Source organism: Balaenoptera acutorostrata, chromosome 16 (genome assembly GCF_949987535.1).
Source record: "Balaenoptera acutorostrata chromosome 16, mBalAcu1.1, whole genome shotgun sequence".
In the NCBI taxonomy this organism is placed as follows: Eukaryota; Metazoa; Chordata; class Mammalia; order Artiodactyla; family Balaenopteridae; genus Balaenoptera; species Balaenoptera acutorostrata.
Window position 1 is genome coordinate 34,813,866 of NC_080079.1, and position 18,703 is coordinate 34,832,568.

Genomic DNA, 18,703 nt, shown 5'->3' on the forward strand with positions numbered 1-18,703 from the left:
CTGAAACTAACACAACATTGTAAATCAACTATACTCTAATAAAAAATTTTTTTTAATTATGTGATCCCATCTACAATCCTACAATGAGATTACAAGCTAGTTAACAGCATAAAAATTCATACAAAACTGATAAAATAGCAAACAAAAAATTTCAAATTTTCTGTGAACAGATTATTTGTATATAATGGGAGCTATCCTCGAATCACATATTCTTTGGATTGGAGAACATATTCATGTAAGTGGTCATAACCTAATTTGGAAATGAATATACCACCAAACCTATTTCCAACTTGGTAAAGGACTCAGTTTTCTATATCATCTTATTAGGGGCAACAGAACAGCAACAGAGATAACTCCTTGTAAAGAAAATGGATCTACCTTCAATAGTAAGAATATCTTCTAATAAACTGAAATGGGAGTTCAGAATCCACTTTCTTCATTTTCTACTATCTTCCCCTTAACTTAGTAAAGCTAACCATCTGTAGGTCTAGGTCACTCATAATAGTGTTTCTTGTTTGGCATAATACATGAGCACCAATTGTAAACAGAAATAAATATGAATATATTTTCATATTTATTTAGGTTATGAAAATATTTAGGTTATTTCATATTTATGTTATGAAAATATTTCATAAATATGTTCAGTGCTTTATAGATTATAATTGAGAGACAGAACAGCTTTTTCAATTGCCTTCTAAACTTGACTTGAAATACCAGTTATTTCCACACGACTCACTGTCTCGTAAGTACTCCTAGCCAGTTTGTGGGTATTGTGCTTCTCTAAAGGATTGTTAAGCTCCATAAGGATGAAACTGTCTCTTACATTACTTTTGTGTCTATTTCAACCATATCTCCTCTCTCCAAATAATCAGTACTTAGCATTTCATAAATACTTATTGAACACTGGCTTGGAATTAGAAAAAGCAGCTCTGCGTTCAAACATTTATTAAAATCAGAGCTCTTTAACTGCTCACACTGGTCCTGTTCCAAACATCACTGTGGAAGAGTCTATTCATACCAATGTTGGCGCCCCATCTCCAGTTATCTCCATCCCTCAAAGGGGATGGGACCATTAATAGACTGATACCACAGTGACTTTCTTTTAATTCCATCTCCATTTGGCTCTTCTTGCCAAGGGCAGCAGTCACGCCTGTTGTCAACCCTAGCACTCCTAAGCCCTCTAACTTGGATCTACCCCTCCTCCACACTCTTGTGCCTCTCAGCTTTATTAAGCTCCTTAATCCTATGATTAAGAAAGAAAAAGAAAAAGGAGGAGGAGGAAAGAAGAAGAAAGGAATAAGAAGCAAAATTATGAGGGAGATGGAAAAAGGTAATATGAAGAAAATAAAGAAAATGACAGAGAAGTTAAAGAGTAAACTGAATAGAAGAAATTTAAAAATCATATTTGTTATTATACTTAGAGTTATGTGACTAGAAAAGAATTACATAAATGTATAATTAATTACCTTTAAAAATTAGTTTTATCCTTCTTTCTGGAAGCATACAGAAAAACTATAAAAATAACATTCTTTACACTGACAACATTTTAAGCAAGGGGTTCCTTTCTAGGTTGTAATAATTTACATTTAACTTGGGTCCTAAAACTAATGTTATACTACCAATTTTCATATACGACCATGAAATCATTAAGAAATAACTTAAACTTCAAGTGTTATTAAACCAAAGTATAAAGTTTTTATTTATTCATGTGCTTTGCAAGTAATAACTAAGTTAAATATTCACCAATAAGAATGCCCCATGAAGTTGAGACACTGAATGGGTATAGGTTCAAAAGAAGGACCAAATACATAGTTATCAAAGAAGCACTTTTCTAAAGAAAAGTTGTTTCAAGGCAAACAAGCATTCCTGTAGCATTAAAAAGAAAAAAAAGGTGAGAGGTTGAAACCAATAAATGAGAAGTACATTATTACATCTTACTTGTCTGAGGTCAATGAATGCTAGCTGCAGAGTATCCCCTTGGAATCCTGGCACGGGCTCAGAGCTGGCAAACACTATTTAAAAAAAAAAGAATAAAAACAGATTGCAAAATATACAAGGGTTTAACCACTAAATTAATTTCTACTCATTACAAATGTATTATAATATTTACAAGTAATCATTTCAAATGAAGACTATTTATAACCTTCAATTTTCACCACTGAGAATGTTCTCCACACCCATTACCACAAATATTTTAATAATTTTAAACTTCCAATCTGCCATTTAATTACTTTAATCCTTAATTACAATAAATTTTAAATGGTTATCCATTTAACTTTTGTAAAAGTTCCAGGGTAGTAATATACTTCAATCAAGAAAAGTTTTCTCACTCTTTTTAGCCTTAAATGAATGATTATAGAAGCATTTTGAAACTATACCAATTGCACGGTTGTCAACATATTTCAAAACATCTGCTTTGTTACAGAATATGCTCTATACAAATCCTACTCTAGCTAACAGCGGTAATAGGCAGCCATGTAAGAAGTCAGCTTTACATGCAGTTTTACATTTTACAGCAGGTAAAATGTTCAAAGTAGCAAAATGAGGATGATGCAGGAATGCCTGTTCATTTTTTTTAAATAATTTTTTTTCCATAAAGGAATCCCACCTCTTTAAAAACTAAGAGACATCTTAAGACAAAATAGATTTCTTAAGACAGATTTCTTAATATCTTTAGACGAAAAATATTTTGAAAGATATTTTTCAACAACTTTTTTTTTTTGTCTACGCCACACGGCTTGCAGGATCTTAGTTCCGCAACCAGGGATTAAAGCAGGGCCACCGCAGTGAAAGCGCCTATCCTAACCACTGGACCACCAGGGAATCCCTTTCAACAACTTTTTTGTACTTACAAAAATTTAATACTAGTAACATAGCTTTGTTTAGTTAGTTGAAGACAATCTCAATACTAGTAACATAGCTTTGTTTAGTTAGTTGAAGACAATCTCAATACTAGTTATTTTGAAAACAAAAGCCTTGTGGCTCATAAAAAAGACCCTATCATTTTACACACATGCTTCTCTGGTAAGAATATGAACGCCTGCCACCACTCTCCTTCCCCATTAATATCTGAGTTTTCTTAGAGAGTATTATAGATTTTCCATTTGTGAATTTATCTGAGCCAGTATTTTAGGAGCCTATATAGATCTTGGAATAACAAATATAATTCTTAACTTTAGTATATTCTGTGTGAAATATAGTTTAGAAAGGCTCAAAAATCAACATCTAAAAACAATAAATATATGAAAGCCTAGCACAGCTTAATTAATTTGGCATTTTTGGAGAACGAAGAATTCAAATTAAGTTTTTTTTGTTGATGTTGTTTTTAACTTAATGATAATTTTTTTTTCCACACACACACACTGTATTTTATTTTTACAAGAGATAAATAGACTGACACCAAGCATTGTACATGGATGACCACAACAAAAGCAACAATGATTGCAATTACCAAACATGGAACACACTTATACTATGTCATAATATTGACATTCAGTCCAGTAATCCTCCACTGTAACAGCTCCTTTACTTTGCAGTGAAAATTGATTTGTATATTCTTTTCCTCTGAGTCCTTGTGGGATTTTTTTTTTTTAATTCAGACAGAAAGTCACAAAAATTATACTCATCCTCATCAGTTCACTCAGTCCCATGTAATTAATTTCTTTTTTTTTTCATCTTGATCTTTTGTTAGCACTTTTATGAGTTCATCAGTTTTTCATTAGAGTTCTGAAAATGCTTATTCATTCAGTTCAGCAGTACAGTCAGTTACCAGAAACCTGTACTTGTCAGAGTCTTTTCCATGAATTTCTTGAAGATGAAACCTTTTTATAGGAACATATTTGCAAAATCATCAGAGTACACCCAGAACTGTCTGTAAATGACAAAAGACTTAAAAATGACCATGGTTAAAGATTTGATGAAAGTTCATAATAATGCATTTGACAAGAAAATTAGTTATTTCTGAGATATACATTTTAAAGTAATAACTAGGATTATTACTTATAACATTATACCAGAACATATAAGATTTTTAGACGTTTCCTGTAACGTCTGAAACATTTATATTAACATATTTCCATACATATTTCCATACAAATACAAATATAAGATTTTTAGAAATTTCATGTAATGTCTGAAACATTTATATTAACATAGTTCCATACATATTTCCATACAAATACAAATATAAGATTTTTAGAAATTTCATGTAATGTCTGAAACATTTATATTAACATATTTCCATACATATTTCCATACAAATACAAATATAAGATTTTTAGAAATTTCATGTAATGTCTGAAACATTTATATTAACATATTTCCATACATATTTCCATACAAATACAAATATAAGATTTTTAGAAATTTCATGTAATGTCTGAAACATTTATATTAACATATTTCCATACAAATAACCCAATGAAAGTTTAGTATTAGTTGTTTTGTTTGTTTTTTTATACTGCAGGTTCTTATTAGGCATCAGTTTTATACACATCAGTGTATACATGTCAATCCCAATCACCCAATTCAGCACACCACCATCCCCACCTCATCGCAGTTTTCCCCCCTTGGTGTCCATATGTCCATTCTCTACATCTGTGTCTCAACTTCTGCCCTGCAATCTGGCTCATCTGTACCATTTTTCTAGGTTCCACATACATGCATTAATATACGATATTTGTTTTTCTCTTTCTGACTTACTTCACTCTGTATGACAGTCTCTAGATCCATCCACTTCTCAACAAATGGCTCAATTTCGTTCCTTTTTATGGCTGAGTAATATTCCATTGTATATATGTACCACAACTTCTTTATCCATTCGTCTGTTGATGGGCATTTAGGTTGCTTCCATGACCTGGCTATTGTAAATAGTGCTGCAATGAACATTCGGGTGCACGTGTCTTTTTGAATTACGGTTTTCTCTGGGTATATGCCCAGTAGTGGGATTGCTGGGTCATATGGTAATTCTATTTTTCGTTTTTTAAGGAACCTCCATATTGTTCTCCATAGTGGCTGTATCAATTTACATTCCCACCAACAGTGCAAGAGGGTTCCCTTTTCTCCACACCCTCTCCAGCATTTGTTGTTTGTAGATTTTCTGATGATGCCCATTCTAACAGGAGTGAGGTGATACCTCATTGTAGTTTTGATTTGCATTTCTCTAATAATTAGTGATGTTGAGCATCTTTTCATGTGCTTCGTGGCCGTCTGCATGTCTTCTTTGGAGAAATGTCTATTTAGGTCTTCTGCCCATTTTTGGATTGGGGTGTTTGTTTCTTTGATATTGAGCTGAATGAGCTGTTTATATATTTTGGAGATTAATCCTTTGTCCGTTGATTCATTTGCAAATATTTTCTCCCATTCTGAGGGTTGTCTTTTCGTCTTGTTTATGGTTTCCTTTGCTGTGAAAAAGCTTTGAAGTTTCATTAGGTCCCACTTGTTTATTTCTGTTTTTATTTCCATTACTCTAGGAGGTGGATCGAAAAAGATCTTGCTGTGATTTATGTCAAAGAGTGTTCTTCCTATGTTTTCCTCTAAGAGTTTTATAGTGTCCAGTCTTACATTTAGGTCTCTAATCCATTTTGAGTTTATTTTTGTGTATGGTGTTAGGGAGTATTCTAATTTCATTCTTTTACATGTGGCTGTCCAGTTTTCCCAGCACCACTTATTGAAGAGACTGTCTTTTCTCCATTGTATATCTTTGCCTCCTTTGTCATAGATTAGTTGACCATAGGTGCGTGGGTTAATCACTGGGCTTTCTATCTTGTTCCATTGATCTATGTTTCTGTTTTTGTGCCAGTACCATATTGTCTTGATTACTGTAGCTTTGTAGTATAGTCTGAAGTCAGGGAGTCTGATTCCTCCAGCTCCATTTTTTTGCCTCAAGACTGCTTTGGCTATGCGGGGTCTTTTGTGTCTCCATACAAATTTTAAGATGATTTGTTCTAGCTCCGTAAAAAATGCCATTGGTAATTTGATAGGGATTGCATTGAATCTGTAGATTGCTTTGGGTAGTATACTCATTTTCACAATGTTGATTCTTCCAATCCAAGAACATGGTATATCTCTCCATCTGTTGGTATCATCTTTAATTTCTTTCATCAGTGTCTTATAGTTTTCTGCATACAGGTCTTTTGTCTCCCTAGGTAGGTTTATTCCTAGATATTTTATTCTTTTTGTTGCAATGGTAAATGGGAGTGTTTCCATAATTTCTCTTTCAGATTTTTCATCATTAGTATATAGGAATGCAAGAGATTTCTGTGCATTAATTTTGTAACCTGCAACTTTACCATATTCATTAATTAGCTCTAGCAGTTTTCTGGTGGCAGTTTTAGGATTCTCTATGTATAGTATCATGTCATCCGCAAACAGTGACAGTTTTACTTCTTCTTTTCCAATTTGTATTCCTTTTATTTCTTTTTCTTCTCTGATTGCCATGGCCAGGACTTCCAGAACTATGTTGAATAATAGTGGTGAGAGTGGACATCCTTGTCTCGTTCCTGATCTTAGAGGAAATGCTTTCAGTTTTTCACCATTGAGAATGATGTTTGCTGTGGGTTTGTCATATATGGCCTTTATTATGTTGAGGTAGGTTCCCTCTATGCCCACTTTCTGGAGAGTTTTTATCAGAAATGGGTGTTGAATTTTGTCAAAAGCTTTTTCTGCATCTATTGAGATGATCATATGGTTTTTCTTCTTCAATTTGTTAATATGGTGTATCACATTGATTGATTTGCGTATATTGAAGAATCCTTGCATCCCTGGGATAAATCCCACTTGATCGTGGTGTATGATCCTTTTAATGTGTTGTTGGATTCTGTTTGCTAGTATTTTGTTGAGGATTTTTGCATCTATATTCATCAGTGATATTGGTCTGTAATTTTCTTTTTTTGTAGTGTCTTTGTCTGGTTTTGGTATCAGGGTGATGGTGGCCTCATAGAATGAGTTTGGGAGAGTTCCTTCCTCTGCAATTTTTTGGAAGAGTTTGAGAAGGATGGGTGTTAGCTCTTCTCTAAATGTTTGATAGAATTCACCTGTGAAGCCATCTGGTCCTGGACTTTTGTTTGTTGGAAGATTTTTAATCACAGTTTCAATTTCATTACTTGTGATTGGTCTGTTCATATTTTCTGTTTCTTCCTGATTCAGTCTTGGAAGGTTATACCTTTCTAAGAATTTGTCCATTTCTTCCAGGTTGTCCATTTTATTGGCATAAAGTTGCTTGTAGTAGTCTCTTAGGATGTTTTGTATTTCTGCGGTGTCTGTTGTAACTTCTCCTTTTTCGTTTCTGATTTTATTGATTTGAGTCCTCTCCCTCTTTTTCTTGATGAGTCTGGCTAATGGCTTATCAATTTTGTTTATCTTCTCAAAGAACCAACTTTTAGTTTTATTGATCTTTGCTATTGTTTTCTTTGTTTCTATTTCATTTATTTCTGCTCTGATCTTTATGATTTCTTTCCTTCTGCTAACTTTGGGTTTTGTTTGTTCTTCTTTCTCTAGTTTCTTTAGGTGTAAGGTTAGATTGTTTACTTGAGATTTTTCTTGTTTCTTTAGGTAGGCTTGTATAGCTATAAACTTCCCTCTTAGAACCGCTTTTGCTGCATCCCATAGGTTTTGGGTCGTCGTGTTTTCATTGTCATTTGTCTCTAGGTATTTTTTTATTTCCTGTTTGATTTCTTCAGTGATCTCTTGGTTATTTAGTAACGTATTGTTTAGCCTCCATGTGTTTGTCTTTTTTACGTTTTTTTCCCTGTAATTCATTTCTAATCTCATAGCGTTGTGGTCAGAAAAGATGCTTGATATGATTTCAATTTTCTTAAATTTACTGAGGCTTGATTTGTGACCCAAGATGTGATCTATCCTGGAGAATGTTCCGTGCGCACTTGAGAAGAACGTGTAATCTGCCGTTTTTGGATGGAATGTCCTATATATATCAATTAAATCTATCTGGTCTATTGTGTCATTTAAAGCTTCTGTTTCCTTATTTATTTTCATTTTGGATGATCTGTCCATTGGCGTAAGTGAGGTGTTAAAGTCCCCCACTATTATTGTGTTACTGTCGATTTCCTCTTTTATAGCTGTTAGCAGTTGCCTTATGTATTGAGGTGCTCCTATGTTGGGTGCATATATATTTATAATTGTTATATCTTCTTCTTGGATTGATCCCTGGATCATTATGTAGTGTCCTTCCTTGTCTCTTGTAACATTCTTTATTTTAAAGTCTATTTTATCTGATATGAGTATAGCTACTCCAGCTTTCTTTTGATTTCCATTTGCATGGAATATCTTTTTCCATCCCCTCACTTTCAGTCTGTATGTGTCCCTAGGTCTGAAGTGGGTCTCTTGTAGACAGCATATATATGGGTCTTGTTTTTGTATCCATTCAGCCAGTCTGTGTCTTTTGGTTGGGGCATTTAATCCATTCACGTTTAAGGTAATTATCGATATGTATGTTCCTATGACCATTTTCTTAATTGTTTTGGGTTTGTTTTTGTAGGTCCTTTTCTTCTCTTGTGTTTCCCACTTAGAGAAGTTCCTTTAGCATTTGTTGTAGAGCTGGTTTGGTGGTGCTGAATTCTCTTAGCTTTTGCTTGTCTGTAAAGCTTTTGATTTCTCCATCAAATCTAAATGAGATCCTTGCTGGGTAAAGTAATCTTGGTTGTAGGTTCTTCCCTTTCATCACTTTAAGTATATCATGCCACTCCCTTCTGGCTTGCAGAGTTTCTGCTGAAAAATCAGCTGTTAACCTTATGGGGGTTCCCTTGTATGTTATTTGTCGTTTTTCCCTTGCTGCTTTCAGTAATTTTTCTTTGTCTTTAATTTTTGCCACTTTGATTACTATGTGTCTCGGCGTGTTTCTCCTTGGGTTTATTCTGTATGGGACTCTCTGCGCTTCCTGGACTTGGGTGGCTATTTCCTTTCCCATGTTAGGGAAGTTTTCGACTATAATCTCTTCAAATATTTTCTCTGGTCCTTTCTCTCTCTCTTCTCCTTCTGGGACCCCTATAATGCGAATGTTGTTGCGTTTAATGTTGTCCCAGAGGTCTCTTAGGCTGTCTTCATTTCTTTTCATTCTTTTTTCTTTAGTCTGTTCCGCAGCAGTGAATTCCACCATTCTGTCTTCCAGGTCACTTATTCGTTCTTCCGCCTCAGTTATTCTGCTATTGATTCCTTCTAGTGTAGTTTTCATTTCAGTTATTGTATTGGTCATCTCTGTTTGTTTGTTCTTTAATTCTTCTAGGTCTTTGTTAATCGTTTCTTGCATCTTCTCAATCTTTGCCTCCATTCTTATTCCGAGGTCCTGGATCATCTTCACTATCATTATTCTGAATTCTTTTTCTGGAAGGTTGCCTATCTCCACTTCATTTAGTTGTTTTTCTGGGGTTTTTTCTTGTTCCTTCATCTGGTACATAGCCCTCTGCCTTTTCATCTTCTCTGTCTTTCTGTAACTGTGGTTTTTGGTCCACAGGCTGCAGGATTGTAGTTTTTCTTGCTTCTGTTGTCTGCCCTCTGGTGGTTGAGGCTAAGAGGCTTGATGGGAGGCTCTGGTGGTGGGTAGAGCTGACTGTTGCTGTGGCGGTCAGAGCTCAGTAAAACCTTAATCCACTTGACTGTTGATGGGTGGGGCTGGGTTCCTTCCCTGTTGCTGTGGCGATCAGAGCTCAGTAAAACCTTAATCCACTTGACTGTTGATGGGTGGGGCTGGGTTCCCTCCCTGTTGGTTGTTTTGCCTGAGGCAACCCAACACTGGAGCCTACCCGTGCTCTTTGGTGGGATTAATGGCAGACTCTGGGAGGGCTCACGCCAAGGAGAACTTCCCAGTACCTCTGCTGCCAGTGTCCTTATCCCCACGGTGAAACAGAGCCACCACTTGTCTCTGCAGGAGACCCCCCAACACCAGCAGGTACGTCTGGTTCAGTCTCCCCCAGGGTCACTGCTCCTTCCCCTGGGTCCCGATGCACACATTACTTTGTGTGTGCCCTCCAAGAGTGGGGTCTCTGTTTCCCCCAGTCCTGTCACAGTCCTGCAATCAATTCCCACTAGACTTCAAAGTCTGATTCTCTAGGAATTCCTCCTCCCGTTGCCGGAACCCCAGGTTGGGAAGCCTGACGTGGGGCTCAGAACCTTCACTCCAGTGGGTGGACTTCTGTGGTATAAGTGTTCGCCAGTCTGTGAGTCACCCACCCAGCAGTTATGGGATTTGATTTTACTCTGATTGCGCCCCTCCTACCGTCTCACTGTGGCTTCTCCTCTGTCCTTGGACGTGGGGTATCCTCCTTGGTGAAGTCCAGGGTCTTCCTGTCAATGATTGTCCAGCAGCCAGTTGTGATTCTGGTGCTCTCGCAAGAGGGAGTGAGAGCACGTCCTTCTACTCCGCCATCTTGGTTAATCCGTAAGCAATGATAATTTTTGCTTTAAGCATCAAAACTTTTTTTCATTGTAAGCATTTTTTGATAAAATTTTAAACTGCATCATAATACTTCCCCTATCTTTTTTTTTAGAATACTAGACACTATATAAACTTTTCTTAATTCTCTTCATTGATAACCATTAAGAACACTTTTTATTCTATACAATAAATTCCCAGGGCTGCTACGGTATTAACAGCTGTTTTCTATTACATTAAATAGCTCAGAATGCTGTGTTGAGTTCTTGTGTCTATCTTTTATAATTTTTCTGCCTTCTCTCTTACAGTTTTAACATAAATTCTTACTCCCTCCTCTCTCACTCATCTCTTATTATGCTATCTTTAATCTTCTTGAGCAGGTAAGTCAGCTAATCAATTACTAGAATAGTATCTAAAGTAAGAGCAAATACAGCCTGAGCATGGGCCTCTCCCACAAGTAAGGTGAATGAGTTTATATATGCCTTTGAGTATATGTACCTTTCAGTTACTCAGAGTTACACCATTTTCCTCCTTACTTCTTGGTTCTATGCTGGGTACTAAGTAGCTATGGCCATTAGATAGGTGACTACATTCACCTTTCTCAGACCCCCTATTTCCAGAAAACTAAGATTCATTCAGCAAATCTAATCATACTTTTCATTGTTTACTATAATTTACTCACATCACTGTCTTTTCATACAATGAAAAGTAGAATACTTTCATACTGTGGCAACTCCATCACCCCCAACCATTGCCCAGATAATTGAATTGCCTCTTTTTAGTAACATGAGATCTTAAGTGAAAAATAACAAGCAAAATTCTAATAGCTTATTAAAAGTAAAGATTTTCTCTTTTTTTAATCTAAAAAGTACTTTTCTTAAGACCATCCAGCATATCGTTGGCTTTCGTGGCAAGTCTCAGGCTACTGTTTCCAAGTAACAATTAACTTGAATCCCCTAATGGTCTCTAATCAAGGCTGTATATGTTAGCTCAGCTTCTACCAGCACCACATACATACACACATAAAGACTTCCTATAATACAGAGAGACTTACTTTATATATCAGGCATAAAAATCAGCTCAATTTCAATTATACTTCGATTATTATGCACTTAATCTTCCAGAATTTTTTTACACTGAAAATAATCTGTCATTTTTCTTCTCTCTCAGTTCCTATTTAAGATACTATAGTTTAATAAGCCCCATTGCTTGGCATTAATCCAAAGAGCTTAGAGCCTAAATTATAATAGTACCATAAATTTATATAGCACTTTATAGCTTACAAAGCACTTTCTCACGTACCATCTTCTTTAATCGTCATAATAATTTATCTTAGTAAACAGGGCGTGCAGATGATGGATCACAAAATCTTGCAGCTAGAAGAGACACCCCCCTTTGAAATATCTCCAACAGTCCTCTGAAGGCTCAGTTTAAAACTCACCGAGTTCTTCATTTTATAGGGCAGAAAAATTAAAATTGAAGTGATTTGCCCAGGATCACATAGCTAATTTAGATTTCCTGACATTCAATTCATTGATCCAGAATCTGATTAAGTATTAAGCCTCTCATCTTTTATGCCATCTCTTCTAAGAACCTAACCAATATGGAAGTGAAATTCACTAGTTTATAGCTCTCAGGTCTTTTCTCAAATATTTTTTAGGGACAGGAGGCTTCCTATTCTTTCCTTTACTTCTTTAAAACTCAAATGCAGTCAATCCTGTTGGTTTTATCCTATACAATATCTTCAGTCTGAATCTGTCTCTACCTCAGTTCAAGCTGTCATCATTTCTTGCTTGCATTACTAAAATACATTCCTATCTGGTCTCTCTGCTTCTTGTGTGCCACCTTTCCATCTACTTCTCCCAGTAAGATGTAAATGTGATTTGTGCCACTTCACAGTTTAACACCTTTCAATGGTTCCCCATCACCTTAACAATAAAGCAGGACAAGTAAGATCCTTTATAACCTGGCCTTTGTCTATCTCTGTAGCCTCATCTCTTACCACCTTCCTAGGGGCACCTTAAACTCCTTCCATTCCAAACCATCTGCACTTCCTTGTATATGCCACAGTCTCTTACCGAGTACCTTTGATCCTTCTGCCTGGAGGATCCTTCCTCTTCTTTTCCATTGGGTAACTCTTACTTATCCTTCCATTCAATCTACATCTTCCGTGGAAGACTTCCATTACCCTGCAGGCTGGGTTAGGTCCCTCCTCTGTGATCTCCCTGCAACTTCTGTACACAGCCTAACTATACTACCCATTTTGCTATCTTACAATTGTTTATCTGTCTGGGTTTTCCCACCAGACCATGAACTCCCTGAGGGTAGGAAATATACTTCCATTTTTATATCCCGATCACCTAGTATAATGCCTGATACATAATGAGTAGGCAATAAAAGTTTCTTAAGTGAATGAAGGAAAACTGAACAAATGAACAAATAAATTCTAAGAGGATGCCATCCAATCCTGGTAATTGATACGTTCTCTAGCTTATTGATTAGATCTAGAATGATGTTGTCCAACAGAACTTTCTCCAGTAATAGAAATGTTCTATATCTGAGCTGAACTGAATTTTTAGTTTTATTTAATTTTAATTGAATAGTCACATACGACTACTAGACAGTGTAAATCTAGAACTCTGTGTGCATATTTAGTGTATTTATTTCAAAATAATTGAGTGTGGGTAAGAATACTCCAAATGTTTCCTTCAGCCGAAACTAAACTGTGAGTTCTTCCACTAAACACGAAGCTCACAGGAAATAGAGATTCTTTTTTTTTAACCTTTACATACTCTGTGCCTGGTGTACAAGAGATATTCAGTAAATGTGTCGAATGAATAAATAATAATACAAATAATTCATTTATACTAATATGGTCCCAATAATTCTAGAGGTAGATTTCAATCTCTGAACTTTTTAAAGAACTGATGACTGATTTTTGAAATAGCTTTAAGTTTCTCTTCAGATTCCTTCTTGGCTCAAGCAGATTCTCAATTTTATATGATTTGTCATATTTTGGGGTTTCTTTGTTCTCCTCCCTTGGGCCAACTTTTTATTATTTTTATTTAATAATACCTACTTCCTAATATGATATCTTTGTCATTTAGTCATGCCATTAAGGGTATTTTTTAAAAACACACATTGATCTTGGTCTTTCAATAAGATATTTTAAAATAGTTTCCAGGGCTTCCCTGGTGGCGCAGTGGTTAAGAGTCTGCCTGCCAGTGCAGGGGACACAGGTTCGAGCCCTGGTCTGGGAAGATCCCACGTGCCGCAGAGCAGCTGGGCCCATGTGCCACAACTACTGAGCCTGTGCTCTAGAGCCCGCGAGCCACAACTACTGAGCCCATGTGTTGCAACTACTGAAGCCTGTGCCCCTAGAGCCCACGCTCCACAACAAGAGAAGCCACCACAATGAGAGGCCTGCGCACCGGAATGAAGAGTAGCCCCCCACTCGCTGCAACTAAAATGAAAGTCCGTGTGCAGCAACGAAGACCCAGCACAGCCAAAAATAAATAAATTTATTTTAAAAATAGTGTTAAAGATAAATAAATTTAAAAAAATTAAAATAGATTCCAGGCTTTCTAAAGTTTTTTTTTTTTTTAAAGAAAGTCAAAATCTTTGGGTTTTTTTCTCTTAGTGTCTCCTATTTGACCAGTTTTTTTTTTCATAAATTTATTTTATTTTTGTCTGGATTGTACCTTCATTGCTGTGTGCGGGCTTTCCCTAGTTGCAGTGAGCGGGGGCTACTCTTTATTGTGGTGCGCGGGCTTCTCATTGTGGTGGCTTCTCTTGTGGAGCACGGGCTCTAGGCAGGCAGGCTTCAGTAGTTGTGGCACACGGGCTTCAGTTGTGGCACGGGGACTCTAGAGCGCAGGCTCAGTAGTTGTGGCGCACGGGCTTAGTTGCTCCGCGGCATGTGGGATCTTCCTGGACCAGGGCTCAAACCCCTGTCCCCTGCATTGGCAGGCGGATTCTTAACCACTGAGCCACCAGGGAAGCCCTGACCATTTCTTTTTTAAAATAAAATAGCTTCATGATATATTCATTTCCTCTTATTTTTTGCTAGAATATGGAACTTAATAATAATGATTCTAAGTTTAAAAATACTCTAAAGTAACATTAGAGGGACTTCCCTGGTGGCCCAGTGGTCAAGAATCCGCCTGCCAATGCAGGGGACATGGGTTCGAGCTCTGGTCCAGGAAGATCCCACATGCTGTGGAACAAGTAGGGCTTTGCGCCACAACTACTGAGCCTGTGCTCAAGAGCTCATGAGCCACACCTACTGAGCCCACGTGGTGCAACTACTGAAGCCCACACACCTAGAGCCCGTGCTGCGCGACGAGAAGCTACCACAATAAGAAGCCCGTGCACCGCAACGAAGAGTAGCCCCCGCTCACTGCAACTAGAGAAAGCCCACGTGCAGCAACAAAGACCCAACACAGCCCAAAAATTAATTAATTAATTAATTAAAATTTTAAAAATTAAAAATAAATAAAATAACATTAGAGAGGGAGGTAGAGAGGAAGGCGCCACCTTATTGGGAAAGTAAAATTTTGCTGTATCAGTCTAACTGAGAAGAAGATAAGATTGAATTAATTTAGATAAAACTGAAAGTAAAAATTAATACATACTGTAGAAGCTGTGATTATAATGACAAAAAAAAACCCTTCCAAATTGGCAATCTAAGGGAGGGGATACAGGGACATGTGTATGCATATGGCTGATTCGCTTTGTTGTGCAACAGAAACTAACAGTATTGTGATGCAATTATACTCCAATAAAGATCTATTAAAAAAAAAAACAAAAAAAAAACAAATTGGCAATCTATGAAGTTTTAAGAGAACAGAGTATCTATAGGCAAAAACATGAATTATTTGTAAATCTAACAAAACCTTAAGCAGGAAAATATGCCCTTCCTGCCCTCAGGATCTATGCACAGATGTACAGGATTTGTATGGGGGGAACAAAGATGGCTAAGAAGTCAGGCTATAAGTATTTATCCTGGCATGAAAATATAAACCTCTGAAATTAAATGCAGAGGGAATAACTCCTTGAACAATCTTGTCCTAGGCAGACAGTTATTTTTACTGTAAGGTGGATTATTTGGAAAACATTTACACAGGGTAGGAAGAATTGGGAAGGGGAAGAAAAAGTGCCCATGGATTCAGAAGAGTAAATAGATCAAAAGATTGAAAAAGAGGGTGAGGAGGCTAGGCTAAAGAAACACTCAAGACTGCCTGTGGATGACAAGGCAAGGACATATAAAATGGAATAATTTCACAACTAAATAAATGACTGTAAATAAAAACAGTCTGCATATTGAAAATATTTCTCATAATTCCATTTCTTACTAGATCTGAAGATTTAAATTGGCTAGTCAGAACCCAAATTTTGGCTCAGCAACGTATTCTATGTGGACCAGATGTGTCATTAGAAGCGATGACGAAGAGCACCATCTAGTGGTTTTTCTGGTGGTGAAGAACTCATGCCTGGGAGTCAGGGGTCTTGTTAGAATTCTTGACTGTTAAATTCTGTTACATGTGGTTGGTAGCAGTGGAATGCAAGCCTCTAGAACCAACTGCCCCTCTACATTCATCACCCCACTCTTATATAAGGTAGTATCTATTCCTCTCCCTTTCTTGGAAAAGGAGCAAAGCAGCCTAAATTTGATACCCTAAATGCCATTAAAACCAGGAACAAATTCAAGTAGGCAAATAATAAAAGAGCATCCAGCTTACTTAAAAAAAAAAAAAAGACAAATATCCTCTCATACCATCGACATGATTTTGCCTGAACCCTTTTATTTTGGGGTACGGACCTTTTTCAAGGCTAGAATTAGAGGTCCTAGGGTCATGGCCATATACATACAAAAAAATCTATAGAGACTTTATTTCTCTTTTTCTTTTTTTTTTTTGAGGTGGGCTAAGCCTTTATCCAATTGCAAAAAGACCAAGGCCTTCAAACCTAGAGATTCACCTATTTCTCAATAAATCATCATTGAAAAAGGTACCAGTGCTCTTCAACCTGGAGCTTTTCTAGTGCTTATGAATTTAGGATGTTAGACTCTTAGGAGTTGATAACCTCAATTAGGTATTTGTGTAGAATATATGAAAAAGTACATTCTAGACCTATTCTGGGTACCTCAAATCCTTCTGATTGCCTTCTGCTTTGGAAATGTTATTTTGTTAGGGATGTGAAGGATTTCTGAGATACCTTTATAGGAACTTAAGAAGACACTTTTATTTTTTCCTCTATACTGCTGCGTTTGTAAGGTGCCTTCTGTTGTGACCCAATATATAAGAGGTGTTTAATAAAACAAAAGCACATACACAGATTTAGAACATCAGCTTCATGCCAAGCTTGGCAAATGCTCCTCCAAGAAGTGATTTCTCTTGAACTTATACAAAATCTGTAACAGGATTAAAGGTTCAATGTAGCTTTCGGGGGTGGGGGACTACGTTTGCAATTCCGAATGGAATGCCTTCCTGACTTCTCCAACCACACAGTTATAGTAGTATTATTGGTTACTGTCAAGTTAACCAAAAATGTCTACTTCATTCATGCATAAGCCCTACCTAATATTCTCAATCAATACAACTTTTTATCTAAATTAGGTCTGCTTCTTATACTCTGTCACAGTACCATCTACTTTTCTAGAATTTAACAACTTATAATCATATTTATTAGTGCAGTCATATAATGAATGCCTCCCCATTGGGCCTAAACCCCAAGAGGGTTAGGGCCTTTTCTGTTTTGTTTACCACTGTATCCCCTAAATGCCAAGTACTTGGTAGATATGAAGGAATTAATTAATGCATGACTCTAAAGTACCATACTCTTCTTCGCCTTAAATTTTACTACTTCTGGGACTTCCCTGGTGGCGCAGTGGTTAAGAATCCGCCTGCCAATGCAGGAGACACAGGTTCGATCCCTGGTCCAGGAAGATACCACATGATGCGGAGCAACTAAGCCCGTGCACCACAACTACTGAGCTGACATGCCACAACTACTGATGACCGCGCGCCTAGAGCCCGTGCTCCGCAACAAGAGAAGCCACCACAATGAGAAGCCCACGCACCACAACGAAGAGTAGGCCCCGCTCACCGCAGCTAGAGAAAGCCCACGTGCAGCAATGAAGACCCAACGCAGCCAAAAATAAATAAAATAAATAAATTTATCAAAATAAAAATAAACATAGTCATCAAATACGTGAAGAGTTTTTATAAATGATCAGTTATATCTATATCAAGAAGTTGAATGGTCTTGAAGAAAATTACAGCAGCATCAATTGGCCTTAACCCTTTTTTTTTTAAAGAGGCAGCATTTTATTTATTTATTTATTTATGTATTTATGTATGTATGGCTGCGCCACGAGGCATGCAGGAGCTTAGTTCCCCCTGACCAAGGATCGAACCCGTGCCCCCTGCAGGGGAAGTGTGGTGTCTTAACCACTGGACAGGCCAGGAAAGTCCCTGGCCTTAACTTTTTGATAACAAAGTTAGGAGAACTCTAGAAAAGCAAATGTAGATTATAGAGACTTCCTGATTTGTTAATTTGTTCATTTATGCAACAAATACTCTATGAGCATAGCATTCTGCATTGGGTGCTGACAATTATAAATTCTATGTTGAATTTAATTTAACTATCTATCCTAGATGATTAAATCTCTTCTCTTTCCTCTCTCCTCTTCACCTTCCTCTCCTTTTCTCTTTCTTTTTCTCCCTCTTCATACCACCCACCCCAACCATGGGATGCATTCTCGGGTCTCTTCTACTATGTGAGTCTCTGATTCTAACCACCTAAATCATATCAAATTTACTCATTCACTAATTTTATGTATTCCCTCCTCCTCCTTTCAAAATGTCTGAAATCCATCCTCTTCTCTTCATTCCCACTGCCCAAAGTCATGCTCTTTCTATCCTTCACAGGAAAAAGTTCAATAGTCTTTTAACAGGTCTTCCTACTTGTAGTACCTCTCTCATTTCAGTTCAATTTCCACATGACACAGAGTTAACTTTCTATAATATAGACTTCATCATGTCATGGTCCTGATTAAAAAGCTTCAATGGATCTCTATTGCTTATTAAATAAAGTCCAAGCATTCAGAAGTCTAACTTTTCTCAGCCATATCTTTCAATACTTTCAATCATGCATCTTGTAGTCTAGCTATACAAGACTGTATGAAGATTCCCTAAGCATTCTCTCATCACGGCACTTTTGCCTATGCCATTCCCTCTGCTCAGAATGCCCTTCCTTGCTTTTGATGAAACCTGACTCATCCTTTAAGACTCAAATTTCACTTCTATGATAGTCAAT

General features: G+C 36.9%; 1 protein-coding gene across 8 annotated transcripts in view; it reads right to left on the minus strand.

The window, feature by feature from the left end:
• Nucleotides 1–18,703, minus strand: part of EXOC6 (exocyst complex component 6) — a 215,122-nt gene that overhangs the window by 34,566 nt on the left and 161,853 nt on the right. For all 8 annotated transcript variants that reach the window (XM_057531068.1, XM_057531071.1, XM_057531072.1 and 5 more), the window contains one exon: nucleotides 1,939–2,012. In XM_057531068.1, the coding sequence (XP_057387051.1) occupies nucleotides 1,939–2,012 (74 nt within the window). The remainder of the gene's footprint in view (nucleotides 1–1,938; nucleotides 2,013–18,703) is intronic.